Consider the following 20851-nt stretch of genomic DNA (forward strand, 5'->3'; position numbering starts at 1 on the left):
ATGTGGTGATATTTTTATAGTTGTCACCAGACGCCTCCATATAATAAGAGAGTTCTGCATTGCCTAAATTTTTCATTGTCACATTTTTTATCATAAAAGAGGAAGAACACAATTTTAAGCAGCAGTTATATCCTTGCGTGAGAATTGCGAAATTCATCTGCTGGAATTTTCACTGGTTCCATTTATGTTTTGAAGCTTAGATGGCATACGAATGTGACCTTTCATTTCACCAAAAGTTTTCTTAGTTTGTGTTTGTTAAGTTCTTTTAATTGTTTGATTTTTATTTGTTTATTGGTTTGGCCGCACTGTGAGATTGGGGTTTAACAGATGATTGGTAGCAGTATTTTTTTCAAGGTGTCAAAATCAAGACTTGCAATTTCAACGCGAGTCATACCATTTGCGGTTAAGCAGTTTGGATCAGTTACCAAAACACGCAAAACATAATGGATGAAATCTTGGCTTTTGGCAACCCTGATTGTGTCTTGTGAGCGCGTCGGCCTCCAAGTCAATCTGTCTCACTAATCCACCAAATATGATCGTGGCGTCTCATGGGGCTTGTGATTCAGTCCAAGTCATATTTTATATTATCTAATGTGATATGGAAAACGCTGAAATTGTTTATCACATATCGGACAACTTAAAATGTTAGACGTCTTACACCCTAAACAACTGGTGGCTATTACGGAATAACTTGGAGAATTAATATTTTTTGAAGTGGAGAGGTCTATATCATATCTGATATTTTGGGCAAAATGAGTTTTCAAGTTTGATGAACCATTTTTATCTCTAACGGAGGGTGGGGGTGGATGGGGGACGTAGACAAAAAATAATTATTGGAGGAATGTAGATTAGCGACACCATTGACATATAGATATTACTTGGGGTTATTTGGTTAAGAGGGTTGAAATAACGCCCATATTATTAATCATTAAATCAGTCGGTTATGAAGCGGTTGCCGGTATTATCCTTAGAAAAGGCGGAGGGAAGTGAGAGTTGATGCTTGGAGACGGTGAGAATGGCAGGTCCCGGTAAATGCTTCCTCGTTACTGGCCCTCCTGTAAGTTGTAAAATCTCGAAACTCAATCCTCTTGTCATTCAAAATGAATATGTGATTAAAAAGGAATGGATTTTGTCAGGGCGTGGGTAAGACCACTCTGATCATGAGGGTGCTGGAGACTCTCAAAATCTCAAACCCTAATTTGAAGGTTCAGGGTTTCTACACTAGTAAGTTTCTCTCTGTCTCTGTTTGAATATTTGATGATAGCCGATGATATTTTAAATTATGAATGCATAGGCGAGGTGAGAGAAGCCAGTGAAAGAGTTGGGTTCCAAGTGGTTACATTAGATGGTCGCAAGGGACCTCTCGCCTCTTCTATTTCCAGGTACTCTTTGCTTCTTTCTTACCTGCCTTACTATCCTATAACACCCTTTCTCTATGCTCAATCTTACCGACCCATCTTATCTTACATGTTCCCATCTCATGCCCATTTCTATGCATTAATTTCATTCATTTGCATTTCACCAAGTTATTTGATGGTGGGTATGGAATACCCCCACAACCAAATCTTGGGTCAGGTAAACAGACTATCAATTCAATTTCTTCCTTCTCTCTCTCTATTTGTATTTATCTTAACCTTTTACATATAATTGTAATCCAGATTATCAATCCAATTTCGAAAATTTCACTATCATTCCAATTGAGGATTCAAGCTTTTGTTTATTTCTTGATCATAACAGTAGTAAGGAAAGGAAATTATGGTATAATTAGCTGATCTATTACTGAAAGCACCAAAACGGAGGAATGACTAATTCAAATACTGTATTCATTGACTGCTTCTTAGACCATATCTGTCTACATGTAATAGGCATTACAATTTTTCTAATGTTAAATTTTTTCTACATTCTTAATTATACGACTTCTACCAAATTGCATGGTTATGTTAACTCTGAAGGCCGTTTCCTGCCAGAGCTTTTTATATTGAATAGAAACTACTTTTCTTAGAACACATTTGGGAGTGATTTTGAGAGAGTTAAAAGTTCTTCATAATGCTTGGAAGTGTTACCTTGTAGAAATTTAGTGTTTATCAAACTTTTGAAAATCACTTTTTAAAAACCTGAAGAATTGTTTGCAGTGATTCATAGAGAGTCACTTTGTGGGCTATTCTTCCAGAAATCACTTTTGAGAAGTGCTACAAACTAAAAGTGTTTGAATGAAAATTAAATCACTACCAAATGGGTTCTTAGTCATGTTTTCCATCTGCAACTGAAGTGTATTTTGCAATTGCAGCCCAGAGTCTCTAAGATGGCCTAGTGTTGGGAAGTACAGAGTGGATATAGCATCCTTTGAGGCATTAGCGTTGCCCGAGTTGCAGGTGGGCTGTTTTCTTTTATCTTTAAAGTGTTTCTGAGGAATAATCTTTAATGTCAGTGATTCTATTATAGTACCAGAGAGAAGGGAGGCAGGCAAGGGGACTTTCTACATGTTGAAGCCCTCCTGACTCACATGTGTATGATAAATCAGTGGTGGAGCATAGACTAAAATTAGAGTTTCTAGATGCCTAAATTTCCATAAGTTCGAAGTTTCTTACTGGATTGGCAAGTTCCAAATATTTCAACTGTTAAATGGTCAAAATTCTTGATTTGTCATTTCAGTTCTCTTTATTATATTTATTATTGTTATTTTTACATTTTATTATTGTGGAAGTGGTTTTAAGAATTGTGCATTTTAGAAACCAGGTGAAAGAAGACACTGATCTTTTCATCATCGACGAGGTTGGTAAAATGGAGCTGTTCAGTTCATCATTCTTTCCTGCTGTTCTAAGAGTTCTGGAATCAAATATTCCAGTTTTGGCCTCCATCCCAATTCCAAAATTCAGCCGAGATATACCTGGAGGTACATTTGTCCAACATGTATCCGATTACCATATATTCATAATCACCTGAAAAGGCTTTGGCAAATGCAAAATGTGCTTGTAAAAGAAGTTTGACATGTACCCTTTTTCTCCTTAGAAATCCCCTCATTTGTTGTGTCCTCTCCATTCTATAAGACAGAGGATGGAGGGTATGCAACAAAAGGGTCTATATTGGTCTATCCTAAAGTTTGGTTCAACAGTTTCTAGGATAATTTACTTAAAGCTGTCTGTTACTTGCCTTATGTTCTGGATTTACCTATAACTAGGATGTCTGAAATTCTACAGTTGCACGGTTGAGGAATCATCCAGGAGCAACAATTTTCACTTTGAACACCGGCAACAGGGATTTTGTTAAAGAACAGATTTACTCCCAACTCAGAGACTTACTACAGAAGCATTAGGTGTTGCTCAGGTGTGCTTTAAAATTGTGTTTGCTGTGGCTCTTCCGCAAAGTCAAGGACAATCCTTCATGGCTTGATAAAATTTTATGTTCTTTACACATGTGTCCTTTTAAGAGATGTATTGGCAGCTCATGTAATTGTTTTTATCTTGGGCTTTAAAAGATAGCCTTTATGGCTGGTCAGGGTTTCAACTCTCCTGTTTGACTACTTCTGCTTCAACTTTGGCACTTCCCCCCTGTGGGGAACTAACTGAATCAGCACACTTTTGTTCAGCTGATTATTATTTTTTTTTTCAAAAAAGGGACCCAAAATGTCAAATTTACATAATGAAACTCTGTCAAAAGTAATGATTAATAAAAAAGAGGCTTTTCAACTGTCAAATTTTTTTCTCCTCTTATTGTTTCATCTTAGCATTTTCTTACTGTCATCATCTTACTTCTTTCATACTCTTACTTGATGCTTCTCTCTCCATCAGTGGTTGTTGCTTGTCTACTCACAAATTTCACTCCTATCCACTTGAAAGAAAGTCAATATTGAAATTCAAAATACCTTCTCTGTTTTTGTAATTTTGTGTTTTGAGTCTGATATTATATTTGACTTTGTGGCTGGTTTTTAAAGTAGATGTTGATAGATTTGAAATATGTTTTATAATATCTTTACTTTGGATTTGTTACTGGTTACATGTATTTGTTATTTTATAATATCCATACACATGAATTGTTGAAATGTCGTCCTCAAAACAGTCTCTCTCACACTCTCTTTTACATAATTTACAAAATAGTTGGCGGCGGTTGGTTGATGATGTCAAAAGGATCAATTGGAAAAGGGGAATATCCTTTCTGCAACCCTTGAAAGTATGCCATTATTGCCTAATTGAAGTTGCATTAATTCTAAGTCAAACAAGTTTCTGGCAAAGCAGGCACATATTTTGTTATTCATGATTAAAAGTAAGAGATGCAGAAAAGCACATTAAAGAAGAAGCTGAAAGAGATACAGAAAAGAACATATTCCATTAAGAATATGATCCCCATTCACAACCAAAAGCAATCCTTTACAAAATATACCTGCTTATGCTGCCACACATTTTATGCCACTTACATACATAATGAATATACATGCAAAATAAATTAAATGAAAAAATGAAAACACACACACACACACACAGAGCAACGTAATTAACAACCAATTCATGTGTATGAAGGCAATGGAGGATTATGAGCTTTGCTTATCTTGCTCAGCTCGCAGGACCTGCTTTGCCATGAATGAAAATGATTTAGCCGTGTCCTGCATCTCTGTCGTTTTTATGTTGATACCCTAAAAGTTGAGTAAAAACAAAGTTAATGGAAGTATCAACAATCGACCCTTTTCTTCTTTTCTGTTGCCCATCATCAATAATTGCCTATAAACATAATCACAAATTGAGCACAAGGCAATGTCCAGAGGTACCTGCAACTTCTTCAAATTCTCGTTCAGCTTGCTTTCTGCCATTTTAATGACACTTGATTCCTACACCCAAAGCAAGGAAAAGAATTTGACTGTTTTTATCCGCCTAAGATGCAGAAATGCAAAGCACCCCACTAACAAAAATGTTGATAGAGAACATTCATTTTGCTAGAAAAATCATCTGAGCAGCAGATATTGTTGCTTGCATATAATAGCTCAATATGTCATTTTCAAATCATTGTTAATGTTTGAGTAATGTCTGTTCAGGTTTGACTGTTTCACAGTTGTTAAGACAATGAAAAATCTAATTAGCCAACTCGACAATTTGTTGATTTTTGGATTGCAAAAAGGTTTATCCTAAGAAATACAGCATGATTCAAGTTAAAGATTCTATGGGATGTGCATCTTGGATGTAAACTTACACCAGATATAGGAAACCCATATTTCTTCTTGATCTGATCAACTGCACCAGCCTTCTCATCTTGTGGCTCTTCCTTCGTGGAACTTTTTTCATTTTTTAACTTCACATGTTTTAATTTACCTGTAGATTATTATTATTATTATTATTCTTAATCAAAAGAAACAGAAATCAGAGAACACATTACAAACACAATAAAAAACAGTAAGGGGTCATCAAAGGAATAGCTGAACTTCATAGAAAGTAAAGAGGTGAAGTTTAATTGTTCAATGATGTGATAATCTATGGTCTTCTTCTGACCTTTAAGAGCCTGAAATTTGCTTGTGAGCTTCTGCTTATTTAGGGCTGCCATCATATTCTGTCCCTTGGGCTTTTCGCCAGGATCTTCAAGGTCAATATCATCTTTAAAAAAACCAAAAGAAAGGAAAGAAAATCACGTGTTTGCCTAACTAAACAATCCATTCAATAAAAAAAAGGGTATAAAAGTTAAAACCCAGATTGAGTTGAACAGGAATGTTGCTAGACAAAAGTAAAACATAAATTTTCTTGTATCTACTGTGGTCCTGTGGGCATTTTAGAATTGAAGTATCCAGTAAAAATACATAAATTTGAGGGATGTACATACCTATATCTAATTCAACCTCCTCTTCATCCATGTCTAGATTGTCTCCTTTCCCAGCATATAATGGGAAGTTGGCAACTGAAAAGATTGATGAAAGTTCTTCAATACTTTCTTTCGCATCTTCTGCTTCCATATCAGGCACATGCTTTGTTTTGCTGCCTTTAATAACAGAGCTAAATATGCCCTAGAATCCAGAACTAAAACCTTTAGTTTCATGATACTAGGTCTAAGGTAGAGCTCAAACAGTTTCAACATGCTATTTACCTTTTTCTTTTCCTTATGGACAAGGGGTCCAGAAATAAGCCCTTCTTGTGAAACCACCAGATCTTTCCTGTAGACTTGGCGAGCTGAGTCCAAAGGCCTACAAATGTGCATCATCATAGAGCCACATTATACTAATCTCCACCATTTATGACCAAATTCTTGACAAAATCTAGTATACAATATTCTACCAGTATCAGCTTGGTTCCACACTTCATAACTGATCTTTTGTTTTTTCCCTTTGTTTACAAATCATCCATATTTTTAGAATAATTTATATAATGTAACATTGTATCAACATTTACAAGTAGATGCAGATCTGCATAGATAATGTTCTCTTTCTTTATGTCTCTCCCTCTCCCTCTTTCTCTCTCACACATACCCATGACTATCAATGCAGTTTTCCCTTTATAGGAAGAAAGCTGGTAGACTCGTCTTCATAGGTTTTGATTAATAGCTGTAAGCTAATAAAGATATACCTGATTCCCACTTGTGTGCATCCTTTCCCAAAAATGTGAACTATCCCTTGGAGGCCATAAACTAGTGATATGAGAGAAGAATTATTGACATAGAGCATATACTCACCTATAAATTTCATTTTGAAGCAAACTTGAGAGAGCAAACATTTCCTGGTCACCATTCACCTGTACAGGAGTAATATGGAAGTTACATGAAAATCAGCACGATGAAAATCATCTCTCCTTTGTAAACACATTGATATGGAATATAAGTTAAGCTGTCATACCACAATAATTTCTCCATCCCTTGAAGAGCATACTGAACTGTTTGACAATGAGTTTGATTTGGAAGTTGAAAATGCAAGACCTTTTATTGAAGTTTCCTTTAACAGGGATAACTCTGGAAGGGACCTAAACTTTTACGAGTGATATTCAGGTTAATATGCAACAAATCAATTTCAGCCCACATCTGTAACACAAATAATGAAATAGAATTGTTGAATTTCATGTGTGGTTCATGGTTATTTGTCCTTTTCTTGAATAATATACAAATATGTAGTACAAGATGGAATCACTTGCAGTAGTTCCTTATAATTCAACCTTCAGGTTAGCCAAACTCAATCCAGTCTATCCAGATAAGTAGATTCTGTTCAAATATCTTAAACCATGCCCAGTGATGCCTTCCTTCATAAAAGTTGCATTGTTCATGTCCAAGATAGGCATACTATACAGAGCACATGGTATGTTTATGGAATAGGATCCAGAGTTGTCAGATGTACTACATAGCATGGTTCAAGGAATGATGTTAATTACATGGCACAGAGTGAATCTGGGAGACTCTTTGCTAGTTAAAATAAATGCAATAGTGAAGGTGGAGTTTTATATCTTACCACGAAGACAAAATTCATGTAGGAAGCAGACTTTTATGGCATCTCATTATGAATGGAAATGGGCAAAACATGAGAGAGATTTTCTCACCTTATTTCAATTTTTCCATTAGTAAAAATGAGTACAAGCCCAGCATCAGAGGGAGTGTAGAATGTTGATGCCCAGCAGCAACAAGAGGAATTGAACTTCTTCTTGTAGTGTACCTTCTTAATTCCCTGAGAGAAAAAGAAGGAAATTATAGTTATCTATGAAAGTCGTTCCACATATCATAAGTTCCTGCACAGCTAGGGTACTTGTTACCTGAATTACATGTGTTAAGGAATAGACATATGCAGCTTTCTCAGAACATAGCAATAGTGACAACTGCTTTGAATCCTCAATATAGTTCCCTTTGTTCAAGTCCAAATTCTCTGATGTATATGATCTTTTACCAAATGCATCATGCCCATCTGCACATTATTATTAGATTATTCTCTCGGTTAGAATCTTCAATGTTGTCATAGTAGATGATCCTCCATGAGATAGTACTTTAGGGTACCCATGTGCATGAAATTTATTATTTATTGATTCGTCTCAAGGTCAACATGAAAATCTTAGGAAGACAAAAGGAGTGATTACCCAAAATCTGCATGAATAGAGCTTTAGAGGGTTTCTTGGGATGGATCATGCTGGTACTAAGTGTGTTTCCAGTGTCACTATCAAGAGCCAAAATTGATGAATCCTTTGTTGCTACCGCTAAAATATTCTTCTCAAAACCATGCAGAATGCAGGTTTCAAACCACACGGAGATGACACCAGTGCTCAATTCACTTTCGATAAGTTTTTGATACAATAGAGAGGGACTTTCCATATCAATTAGTGAAACCTGTAAATAAAAGGCTTGGCATATTTTAGGTTTATGCATAGATATCATAAAACCTATAATTTTCATTCCCAAAATTTAAAAATTTAAAAAGATTAAAACATATTCTTAAGAGGATCTATACAATCTAGGACAATGTCAAATTAGTCTGGTTTTAGTGACCCATGTGTTGAAAAAAAAAAAACAAAAGAAATCCTACTATCTCTCTAAGGAGGAGGATTAAAAAATATAAAGAAAAAAAAGTGTTCAGTTAGTTATACCTGATTCTCAAATAAATGAGAAGAGGACCCTTTTTTTCCTTGACAGCCTATTCTCATTAGTAAATTTTAAGGACTAGCCATATTCACAAAAAACACCATTTATCAACTCCATAAATTTTATCTAAAACATAACTAGTATAGTGCTGAAACTCAAACCATATGCTTTCTATCCAATAGTTTTCTTAAGTTATACCATTTATGATCATTTAAGCTCAACTAAATGAAGGAGCCTCATGTTCACTAAATAAACAACTAATGGCAATATGCTATAGATACTTTCTTCTTTGAATAGAGCAATACCAAATTCTAATAGAGAAATCAAGTCTCAAACACAAATCAGGCTTACCAAGGGATTAACAAGATAACATGCTAATAGAAAAGATAAATGGGAAAAATAGCTAAAAGGAAAAGGAAAAAACACAAGAGCAAATAAAATAAGCTTTCTCACATATCCTTGATCAGATCCAATTGCAAGATGTCTTGAGCCACGGCTTATGTCTATAGAAAGCACAGAACCATTGACCTTTATAAGTTTGACACTCTGGATGATATGGTTGCTTCCTTTCTTTGTACTTCCTGCCAACAAGGAACGTATGAATAATGAAGAAGCTTCCTTAGGTAGCCACTTCTGGGAAACTTTATTGCACTAAGTTGAGATGAGTAGGACCATTTAAGAGTTTCACATAACAAAAGTTTATCTAAAGTCCTACATCATGGGTAAGTGGGTATAACGATCATGGCCCTGAGTGTACATCATGGGTATAATAGACAAATTAGTAACTGCCAATACAGAATAATTACTAGAATCAGTATGGTCCTAAGATAATGGGGTTACTGCAATTCTTAGCAGCTGAAGTGTACAAAGCAGGCAGTTGTTGAGGAGCAGAGTCCACCCAAATAATTCCTGCAACTATGGTCATGCAATATTCAGCTTGAAATTTATAATGAAATCATGTGCCTAATGGTACCTTGCAGAGGCATAAAACTGGTGGCTGTGGCATACGCCTCAGTTTTGAATTTGAAGATGCGAACCTGTGGAACATATAAACAATAAAGCACCATAAAATTTCCTGATTTTTACAAAGAAATTGATCATATCACACAAGTACATCAACATGGTTGCTTTACCATTCCATTTTGGTCACCAGAAATAAGATAGCGAGAATGGCCGTCAAAATACAATGCAGTTAATGCTATACCACTTAAAGATAAGTCATCCTCGCTCTGCATAAGAACACAGTAGGACAAGCACAAATGAAAATAGTTAATGCATTGAAAATGCTAATAATCTAGCAAAGAAAACCAACAAATTGAAGACATCGAAAATGCCAATAATCTAGCAAAGAAAGCTAATAAATTGAAGATGGAAAAAAAAATAAAAATCCCTTTATAACAATCTTTTTTATAGTCCTACATTCCCAATTGAGGCATGTCAACATATCCCAGTACAATCAACCAGATTTCAAGGTATTAACTAGAAAACAAGAAAGCAAGGCTTTCTCTAAGCTCATTTGGAATGTCCCTTTTCTGTATTGCTTTAGTCTTATGATCCAAAGAGTAATGAAAATCATTGAAAAGAAGATGTATGGACCCTGCAGACAGTGGCACTAATAAAACCAGGGCAATGATGAAATTGAGTTGACAAAGCCAAATGATAAGTAACAAGGTGTTCATTTCTCTCCATGAATTATACAACATGTGAACAGAAATTGGATAGTGTCACTAGAAATATACCTGTTGTTTTAATGATAAGATTGGGAGCAAAAATGGACACGATAAATCCCAAAAATATATGGCTCCATTACTGTGTCCTGTAATGTACAAGTTTTTAATCTTTGCAAATCCACCAAAGTTGGTAGAGTTCAACCGTGTTTCATCTTTTGGTTTTGCTTCAGATGGAAGAAATGGTGGAATGCTTTTTGCCAGCGAAACATAATCCTACAAGACCAGAGAAATCATAAGGTACACCACATCAATTTTATTTTTGATAATCAAATGCCTAAGACAGTAAAACATTTGATTCAATGGTAATAACTTTTACAATATAATATTACCTCATCAGAAGAATTTAAGAAATTTGGATTCTCTGTGATGAATTTTGCTATAGTGATGCTTGAATCAGAAAAAGGCAGCTTTACCATTATCTCCTTTGGGAGGGAGGGTGAGGACCTTGATTGGCATTGTAAGAGATACTTTTCTATCACATAATCATCGTAGGCATACATGCAACCAGATTTTCCCAGAAGAAGGAAAGAATCTTGTTTATGCTTGCTTTGCTCACTGGAGCTTGAAACGATCACCATGTCAACACAAGGCTCAGGCAGATGAATCCCCAATTTAATTGTGCGTGATTCAGTCTGCTCATTCAATAAGATCACCTGCCACATCAGAGTCAACCTTGAGTTAAGAAGAGTGATCAGAATTTCATATAAAAAATTCAATATCCAAAACTGTGGACGTTGAAGATATATCCTCAAAACTCATGCTCAAATGTTGGATTAGTTGTTTCTATCCACATCTTCTGATGGCTAAGGCTTAAGGCGAGGTCAGCAACTTGAGAGGGTTGAACCTGAACTGACATAATGACTGGCTAAGCTTGGGGAGATGATTTTAGGCTTAGGATTGGAATTGAGTTGAAAATTCCCAACCATCCCAGTACGGATCAGGCACTGATGTCTCATGTCACCAAACACTAATCAGGCTTAATATTACATTCCATCAATATACAAAAATCACATATTATAATTATGTTTAAAAATGTAAGCCTAGGAGGTTTTTAACCAAATGTGAATATAGTGTTGTCTGAATTAATTTTAAATATTTTAAGATTTATAAAAAATTATCATTGGAAGAAGACCTAACCACAACTGGTTTCAAATGTTTCTTCCCTTGTTAAATAAGTAGGATGATCTGGTTAGTCACTTTGAATCTCCATTGATATCATGTTCTGAAAATATCCTCTTAGGTATGACTTAACAATAATCATTGTCATATAGGCATTAAGAAAGGATAAAATATGAAATATTTGCATGAAACATAACATTCCACTATAACCAAGCAGCCCAACCAATCAGATCCAACCCACTATTTGGTTTTATTATCTCAATATCAAGGTAGGATTAGGTTGGGAAGCAGCCAGCTTGACAAACCCACAAGGCTAGCTTTTTTGGAAACAAAACATGACCCAACTGCTACCCTCCTAGCTATATAAGATGGAACTATGCAAAGTGGGATACTGTTTGGTTCATAATTCTCAACTAGGAGAAGATGTAGTACACTTTCAAGGAAAGATGGAAGCAGCAGAAGTTGAGATCTGAAGTTTATGAAATACAAGGATATTTTATTAGTGAAACTAGAAACCGAAGCTATGCAATCTGCTACATGAGAATGGGTAGATAATGATAAAATTAATGTCCAAATACCTGCAATAAGTTTGTGGATTGAATGTCAGAGCCACCCATAACATATAGTCGAGTTGCCTTCCCATCTGCATAGGCCCATTTTAATGATGCTATAGGAATTTTTTCCAACTTATATCCAAGATTGAGTTTGTAAATAGGAGCACTTTGAGAAGAATATAAATCTTTATCTGCTGCTGCTCCATTACTTGGATCTGGAATATGAAGAACATTCCATATGAAAACATCTCCATTGCTGTACCCAACCACAACTTTACCTCCAAAAGGACACGCCCAGCATGCAGAAGTTACTGTCTTTGTGTCATGACTTAATGGTTGCAACATATTTACACCAGTCTTGAAAATAACCTTGCTTTCTCGTATATCCCATAACACAATCAGACCATCTCTAAATATTATAAGAACCCTATATTTGATCAAAAATCACAAGAGGGATGTAAGTTTTCAGGCCTTGCACAAATATAAGAAGAAACACCAATTGTGAACCTCCTAACGATAGCAGCTTAGAAAAGGTGAAAATAGGCCAGCAAAGGCAGGCCAAGCAAAGTAACTAATACTGGCCTTACATTTCCTATATCGTCTTTGTTCAGACAAACCATAATTTTCTTTTTCCAAATATGAACCACCGGTATTGGCAGCAAGGGTTCATTCAGGATCTATCTGATCAGTCTCTGAACTTTTCAAATTGTCAACAGGGCAAATGTAGATTACATTACAATACTATATGCATATACCATGCAAGTGAAGCCAACCCCTATTCATGAAGGGTGCATACTATATTTTCTAGGCTAAAATAAATGCCCTTTGATGCCTGTTTGCTAGTTTTTCCTAAAGTTAGACCATATAAAATGTGTTAAATTAAAATGTTATGTGCATCCAGATGTGTAAGAATATGCTCATCATTGTTGATTCTAGATATGGATCTCATCAAGGAAAACTACTGAAATGGAAAAACATCAACATGGAGATTACCTTTTACTTTCAGCAGTTGGTTGGGGCAGAATATGCATTACAGCAGTGCCACCTGCAACTTCAGTTGGATTCCCTAGAGGAAGATGATTTATCAAGCTAAATATGGAAATAAAGGTGCAAATAGCACAAAAATAAATTAAGAAGCATATGTGCAGGTATTAACATTCAAAAGAGGTAAGAGCTATCCTGTTATACCACAGATAGCAGGTGCAGTATTAACATTAAGAAAGGATTAGAAGGTGTCAGCTATCCTGCCATAACAAAGGGCTGGGATGGAATTTTGCCTGATTTTCTGGAATGAGGCAGGGCTACCCTGGTCTGCAGCTCATTGTCACATTTAAACTAAAAAAAATAAGATCATGCATTGACTTCATTTTAATGTAAAAATCCTCTAAAGTCTCAAATAAGCTTGTCCTTAAAAATTATTTTCAGCAATAAAAAAGGACAACTGCAAGTTAATATTCTGATTGATGGGCTTAATTACTTTGTCCATGAATTATTGTGATACAAAATGCCATTTTAGTAAAACTAAAAGATGAAAAAATAGTGACAATTTATGGGCATAAAGTGTTGTATGATCAATGAGTAATCATACTAAATTTAGTAAAAATTTGGTAATGGCATCTCTTTCAACATGGATTCATGTGCTTGGCTTTAAGTTCCTCAGCCTTATTCATGCTACAAATCTGAGGCCATGATTGCCAAGATTTACAGATTTCCACCAGTCCAATATACTGTTCTTTTAACATTAATGCTATTGCTATTATAACCTTAGCCATGGTTCACTGCTTCCAGAAAAAAAATAAAAAAATAAAAACTAGCTAGCATATATGAGATTCTAATTTCTAAAAGTTCACCTGTGGGGGTCAATGTGAAAGGTGTAAAAGAACTCATGCAACATTTGTCACAACAAATAGCATAACAATGAGACATAATTGGATAGGAATCTATCTCACCATGAGAGGCTGTTGAAGGTATAGTGTATTTCATTTGCACCATATGACATGGTTCTTGTTCAAGCTTCAAAACAGAAATATTACCAGAAGAGTCTCCAAGATACCTGCCAATGCACATAACACACCCATCACATATTTGAGGGCAGTTGCATGCATGTCTTGTTGTTAGTGCCCATTTTGGCGAAGAGATACTTACATGAAGAAACTTCGTTGCATGACCATAAAAGAGGTAATTTCTTCTTTAAAAACATGCACATGAGACAACAGCTTCTTGTCTATGTCCCAGACCTAAGTTATAATTTCCTTGGAAAATCAATTATCAAAATAATACATAGATAAGAAAAATAAAAAATAAAAACATGCACATGAGACAACAGCTTCTTGTCTATGTCCCAGACGAAAATCAATTATCAAAATAATACATAGATAAGAAAAAAAAAAAACAGTCTGCAAAATAATAATAATAATAAGTCATGTAAGACGGTTTTAAAGCCCCTTTCCCATTTTTATTTAAAGCATTTCAACTTGAAAACCTCATGAATGCATTATCTAAGTCTGAAATACTACTTATAAGTGTTTTTTTTGTTAGAAAAAAAAGAAGTTCCAGTCCATGATTGAAAACTCTTATTGAATTTAGATTTGTCTCATTGAAGTATGAAACATTTTAATAATACCAAGTTTATACTCATTTTAAAATCAATACATGAAAAATACTAGGCATCGCCAAGTTTATTAAACAATTGTGTATCTGGCCACATTCATTATTTTCAATTTCATTTTCAAGTATGTTTATGGAAGTACTGAAAAGATAATAATAAAATAATATTTCTATTGTTGATGGCTTTAAGATCAATAAAAACACAATAACTATAAAAATCATGCCTATTTGGTGGATAAAATTCATTAAAACCTATTAAATACATTAGAATGGGGATGTTGAGGTCACAGTGTGTGTACCATTCAGTTTTTAGAATTTTTAGCACACAAAAAGGAAGAAAGGGAAAGAAAATCACGTTCCCATTATCTGTGTCCTGATAATTCCCAATCAGGACTCTTGACATATAATCTCTCATCAAACATTAGAGAAAAAAAGAAGCAATTAAAAGAGCCAAGCTAAAAATTCAGCAATTAGTCTAGTGAAAATGACTTGCCTCAATGTGATTCTCAGCAGTTACATTTAGAAGAATGCCTTGGTTCTCAATAAACTGAAGGAAAAAAAAAAGAAGAAGAAAATGGAATATGTTAATTTACCAATAAATTTAAAGTTCTGAAGATAATTAAAGCAATGCTAATGGAATTCAATTTCTCATGGTAAAAAGAAGAAACAACATCACATAAGACATGGAAGCAGAAACTGTAAAATATAAGAGGACATGGAGGAGACAAAACCTGTAAAAACTTGCTTGGAACTGTCTCATTGGATTCAAGTAGAGCTTGAGTGTTGTCTTTGCCAAATAATTTAATTCGACCATCTCTGAGGAAAAATATGAGTCAGAAACAGCTTTCGTCTTATAGGTTCATCACTGTTTATATAATTAACTCCAAAATGTGCTCGAGATAATGGAGGCATACGTAACAGAATGCATTGACAACAAGAACTACAAAATTTAACAGAATGAACTTCTGAAATACATCTATCCATATAAATAACATATGATATATCAAAAACGAAGCTAAGTATGAAACATCATGACCAGGTGATATACAGTGTATTGCATCAAACAAAACCATACAACTACATAGATTTATGTACCAAATATAGAAATCAACATCAAAGAAAATTCAAAAGTAGGAAAAAGAAAACATTAACAGAAATATATTTAAAAAGTATTCATTTTGGTAAAACTGTGTGAGATGCTTTCAATGGCAACCAACATTAGAATGTATGAATCAAAGTTTCCCCTAAATGAAAATTCATCACTCCATAATATTACATTCCAAGATATTGAACTGATATCAATGACTTTACATAGCAAAGAGACATTAAGCACACGTTGGAAATTAGATTTCCCTTTTATTGTTTTCTATCTATTTTCTTGTATGAAATTATAACTGAATTGTACCATTAGAAGAAACGCCACTAATCTTCGCAAATTATAATGAACTTGAAAAGGCTATTTCATGAACGCTAGAAAGCATCCTAAACCATCTGATGGCACCCGTTTTCTCCAGTTGATTGGGTCTCTAAATGAGTTCTACCTTCAAATGCTATGTAAAAGAGATAAAAGCAACTTGCATAGAACATCTGCCCTAAAAGAACTTAAAAACTTTACTTGACAATAGATGGCAAAAGTAAAGGAACTTACCTTGTAGCAATTGCAAGTATCTTCTGAATCGAATCATAAGCAAATAAGATAGAACCCCCTGGAATTCCATAATGGAAAACCAGGCGTGGGTCTACATCTTGAGATTTCAAACCATCCAAACTTCCTCCAGGCTGCAACAGAACCAAGTAACATTATCAAAACAGGAAAACCCAAGTTGAACAATCCTTGCCTTGAACTCAAAGACAAAATTTGTGGTATATTGCCAGAGTTGACAGAACCAAGAAAAATTTGATAAGTATACAAGTAGGTCCAAAGAAAGCATTATCATAAAGCAATTGGAAGAAGGAAAGATTGCAAATTAGTTTTAAGCTTAACAACTATCTGAGAATTCAATGATATCGGCTTTTACAATGGTTCTGCATTCAAATTTTGCAATTTGCATCAGGAGCAGTGAATGATCAAGCAACAACTAACGTCCTTCATACATACATAGTAGAGGAAGAGTTCATCTTGGTTAGATTGAGTTAATCTTTTGCGTTAATTAATGGGAACGTTCTCCCTCAAAGTGGTCAGCGTGATGAATTTAAATTGAAAATGAAAACAAAATAATTTTTAAAAAAAAAAGAAAAAAAGAAAGGAAAAAAGAAACATTCTCTCGGGGCACAGTGACATGCACTCAATTCTTTTATATTTTACAAAGAGATTAAAATTTTCATTTGGAAAAATAAAAAAGTTAACAAATATAAGATTAATCTCAAAAAAGAATTTGTTCTTTATTAGAAACAAATTTGGGGTATTTTTATAAAATAATTTGAAAAATATTTTAAGAATTTTTATGCTGTACATAAGTGTAGAGTACTGTTCGAAATTGAAAAAAAATATTATTTAATCCAAATTTTGAACAAAATTTATTCTTAAAATTCATAATTATTTCAGAAACATCAATATTTTATCAAAAAGGCCCCCAACCTCGAATATCGTACTCTAGGATTTGTAGTTCAATATCATGTGACTAGGATGAAGATATATGAAAAAAGTTTAAATTTAATTAAAGAAGAAAGAGGGAGAAGCTCAGAAGACAATAGAAGAGATTGAATCGAGGAAGGTAAAATAGTTTAATATTATTGGCGATGAGCAATTGCGTGAGAGGTGACATGTGGCTGATTGTTGTCATCAGAGGTACAAATACTGCAGGGCATCTGGCAGCAGAAGAGCCGATCCCATGCAAGTGGGCCCATAATGAGCAAATCCGAATTTCGGTTTTTGGGTCCGTTTGGATATGAATTATAAACATGGGCCCATGGGCCCATTCCATCTCCACCTATTCAATTACCACCGTCCAACACATGGCCATGTTGACTGTCATTATTGAATCCGAATCGAGTACACATTAATATAATGGCCTGCCATCAGCTGAAAGAGACAATGGCAACGGACACGCTTCGTCAATGTCTAGTGGATAAGACGCCCTGCTTCTGTGTCTTTTTCTTTTCTTTGGTCGGTGCACCAAATATTAGAATGGCCTCTTTTCTTTAGGGTCTTGGATGCTTTAAAACGTCTTATGACTCTCTAGACTTACGTGTCAGCTTCTTAGATTGACAGGTTTCTGTTTAAAGTCTTTATTAAAGTTTTAACGGAAAAGCAGAGATTAAAAACTATAGTAGGTAGGATCCTTGATACAATTTGTCAAAAGAGGTCACAATGACAACTAAATGTGATCGATAATTACAAACTAATAAGTTCTAAGAATGAATCATGGGTTCAGCTTAATTCAGTCCAACAATCTGAAATAAAACCATTGAAATCAGAGACTGACATCACATCGTACTCATCGAACCTTTTTCTTCTTTTATGATTTAGCTCAAATCCAAACAAACTTTATATATGGTCCATATGTCTATCCTAGTCTTCCTTACCTTCAAATCCTTTTTCCTCTCACATACATCTTTCCATAGTTCTATCAACTCAGAAATGGCTCTCACCAAAGTGATGAACATTATAGATGGAAGATCGACCAATTGAAAGCAAAGAGAAAAAAGAAAAAAAGAAAAAGGAAAAGGCCAGAATGCAATCCAAATCCATATAAAGCAACCGTAATGACAACACATGAATCATTTCCGCTAACTTCAACCACACGGAAACCCCTCATGCTTATGGAGAACCTCATGGCTCCACTAGTCAGTCACAGTAAACGTTTGTACTGAAACACATTGAATGAGGATCACTTTCCCACCAACTATATCTATTACGAATCATGCTAACTTGCGATTGTTCATGGCCCAATTTGTTGTCATGATTTCTTTCCATTTTCAGAAATTTTAGAACTTAATTGCCATGTATTCTACTTTCTTATACAAACCAGGATCCATAGCCATTAAAACAAAATGAAACTTTTTTTTTTCTTTTTTTGAATCGTCAGAAATGAAGATCCACAGATCGTACAGTCAATTATTAAAAAAATTTAAATTTCGGAATCCACCTAAAATGATTAAAAATGACGCCAAATTCATTTTCTATTCCAGAAAACATCGGTTCTTGTGCAGAGTCGATTCAAATTCGAGATTTCACCGAATGAGATTGAATATAGATAAACAAACAATCCTAACAGAGTAATGCTTGATGAATCAAAGAAAGCGATTGAAGATAAGTGAATTTGAACTTGAACTTGAACTTGAACTTACCTTCTTGGAAGCCTTCTCAACAAGCTTCTTGACGAACATAGCCTGAAGCGTCTTCGAATCTGTGGTCAGAGAAGATTCGCTTGAATCAAAGGTGCGAAACGATGGAGAAGAAGACGTGAAGTGCTTTGTGAAAATCGCTAGAAGGGAGCCTGTAGTGAGTGAAGAGAACGGTTCATCGCAGTTTGATGTTGGAAGCACAGACAAAATGAGCGGTTTTTTTTGGTTTTATAGAAAGGGAACATCGGATGCGTACACGTGGAGGGCGATTTGGTGGTTCGATTCCTAACGTTCGCGAGAAATAAGGGGGTTTGACGATTTGACCTCACAGCCACTGTGGAAAACGACAAAAGCAAAGCCAGCAAAGCAAAGCTTTGATGGCGATGCAAAGCAGCAAGGCTCAGAGCCTCAGAATCCGATTTGGCTATGATTTGATTCTATTTATACTAAAACCAGATGAGTTGGAGCTTTTTAGTAACTTGTTTGAGTAGTTAAAATAACGGAAAATAATAATTCATCAGTATTTATGGAATAGAAAAAATATATTTTATAATAATATTTTTTTTGAAATTAGTTTTCTAGTTTTGAAATAACTTTTCTTATAAATGCAAAAAATTTCAAATTTAAAAATTAAAATGACAAATGTATGAAAAAAACAAAAAACAAATGAAGGCTCATTTTTTTTCTTTTTTGTAATTTAATTGATGTTATTAATATGAACAAATTAACATGATAAATGTATAATTTCGACCACTTTTAAAATAAAATTAATTAGTTTTTTTTTTACCATTTTTACCAAAGCATGTGATTTATTCTTGTTATTTTTTTTTTATATATTTATCACATTAAAATTTTATTTTAAATAATAACAAAAAATTAAGAATTTTTCCAATCCGATTTTCTTGTTGATGTTACTAAAAATCCATAATTTATGTGTGTATATATAGATATATATCCATATTTATTTATTAATTTTAGTTTAAAAATTATAAAAGTTAATCACATTAATTTTTCTATATTTATCACATTAATTAGATTACACAAAAAAAGTTGTATAGTGTTCACTTTTTATTTGTTTCATATTTATCATTTTAATTTTTTCATCTTAAAAAAAATAAAAATAAAGTTATTGAAAAATAGCTAATATATATAAAGTAATAAAGAATAAATTTTTAAACAATTTTATAAAATACAAGTTTTAAATAAAAATAAAATAAAATAGAATCCCAAACAATAGGTCTACTAGAAGTTCATAGGTGATTTCAAGTTTTGTTTTCTAACTTTTGCAAATCCTCAAATTGTTGGTATTGATTGAATGTATGGGATGAAACCTATAGATGAAGGTATAAATAAATAATCGGTATATAGTACCCTAAAATGACTAAAAAGAGAAAATAACAAATCATATTATTAAACACTGAATCAATTTTAACGATATGAACACTATTTTTCATGTGAGCTTAACTTGAAAGGTAACAAATCATATTATTAAACACTGAATCAATTTTAATGATTTGAACACTATTTTTCATTTGAGCTTAGCTTGAAAGGTAATAATCGAATATCAAATCAAATGATTTTTCTTCCTAAAGTAGCTTTATATTTATTATTATTCTTAAAATAAAATTTTCTCCTCTAACGGTAGCAACAGGTGACTTTTTTTTTTTTTGGTAAGTAAGAGAATTATTGTATTATGGGGAGGTGCTAAAATAAAGTAGATTATTTTTATTTATTTATTTTTCTATTATATAAATAATTAAATAATTTAAAAATAAATAAATTTCTAATTAATTTAATTATATTTTATTTTTTTATAACTGAACATAACATTAAGTTTTGTTTAACGTAGGGATTAATTTCAGAATTGTTTCGCTGAAAGATCCAACAAAAGCTCCTTCCCAACTTTGTAAAACCCACTAAGCTGATAAGGACAAAGTCAAGTCACCTCAAATAATGAGGAAAACAAAGACCAAAAGCTAGAATCTAACTCACAGAGAAAAAAGAATGTGGGCTTGCAACTCCTAGATTGGAAAG

The 20851-nt window shown here is 33.8% G+C and overlaps 2 protein-coding genes across 5 annotated transcripts; one reads left to right on the plus strand and one right to left on the minus strand.

Moving 5' to 3' along the window:
• The first annotated feature begins 932 nt into the window (after positions 1-932).
• LOC100255709 (uncharacterized) lies at positions 933-3694 on the plus strand. The gene is made up of 6 exons (XM_002272973.5): positions 933-1057; positions 1137-1224; positions 1295-1382; positions 2288-2372; positions 2737-2893; positions 3198-3694. The coding sequence occupies exons 1-6, from the start codon at positions 1016-1018 to the stop codon at positions 3311-3313; spliced, it is 576 nt and encodes a 191-aa protein (XP_002273009.1). The 5' UTR covers positions 933-1015; the 3' UTR covers positions 3314-3694.
• Positions 3695-4304: 610 nt separating this feature from the next.
• LOC100262676 (uncharacterized) lies at positions 4305-19227 on the minus strand. 4 transcript variants are annotated; one of them, XM_002279983.4, is made up of 24 exons: positions 18821-19227; positions 16179-16309; positions 15262-15346; positions 15024-15077; positions 14069-14160; positions 13873-13976; positions 12917-12989; positions 11948-12350; positions 10580-10903; positions 10260-10463; positions 9654-9749; positions 9494-9557; positions 8974-9101; positions 8022-8268; positions 7704-7852; positions 7494-7618; positions 6803-6926; positions 6643-6701; positions 6061-6157; positions 5800-5980; positions 5475-5576; positions 5179-5297; positions 4760-4819; positions 4305-4627 (listed from the first exon to the last, which is right to left on the minus strand). In XM_002279983.4, exons 1-24 carry the CDS (start codon positions 18857-18859, stop codon positions 4526-4528), a joined length of 3162 nt encoding a protein of 1053 aa, XP_002280019.1. In that variant the 5' UTR covers positions 18860-19227; the 3' UTR covers positions 4305-4525. The 4 variants fall into 4 exon arrangements, with proteins under 4 accessions (XP_002280019.1, XP_010649445.1, XP_019074996.1 ...); XM_010651143.3 differs by lacking the exon at positions 18821-19227 and adding an exon at positions 16549-16650; XM_059736511.1 differs by lacking the exons at positions 4305-4627; positions 5179-5297 and having other exon boundaries at positions 4765-4819; positions 18821-19026.
• Positions 19228-20851: the final 1624 nt, after the last annotated feature.

This window comes from Vitis vinifera, chromosome 4 (assembly GCF_030704535.1).
Source record: "Vitis vinifera cultivar Pinot Noir 40024 chromosome 4, ASM3070453v1".
Classification (NCBI taxonomy): Eukaryota; Viridiplantae; Streptophyta; class Magnoliopsida; order Vitales; family Vitaceae; genus Vitis; species Vitis vinifera.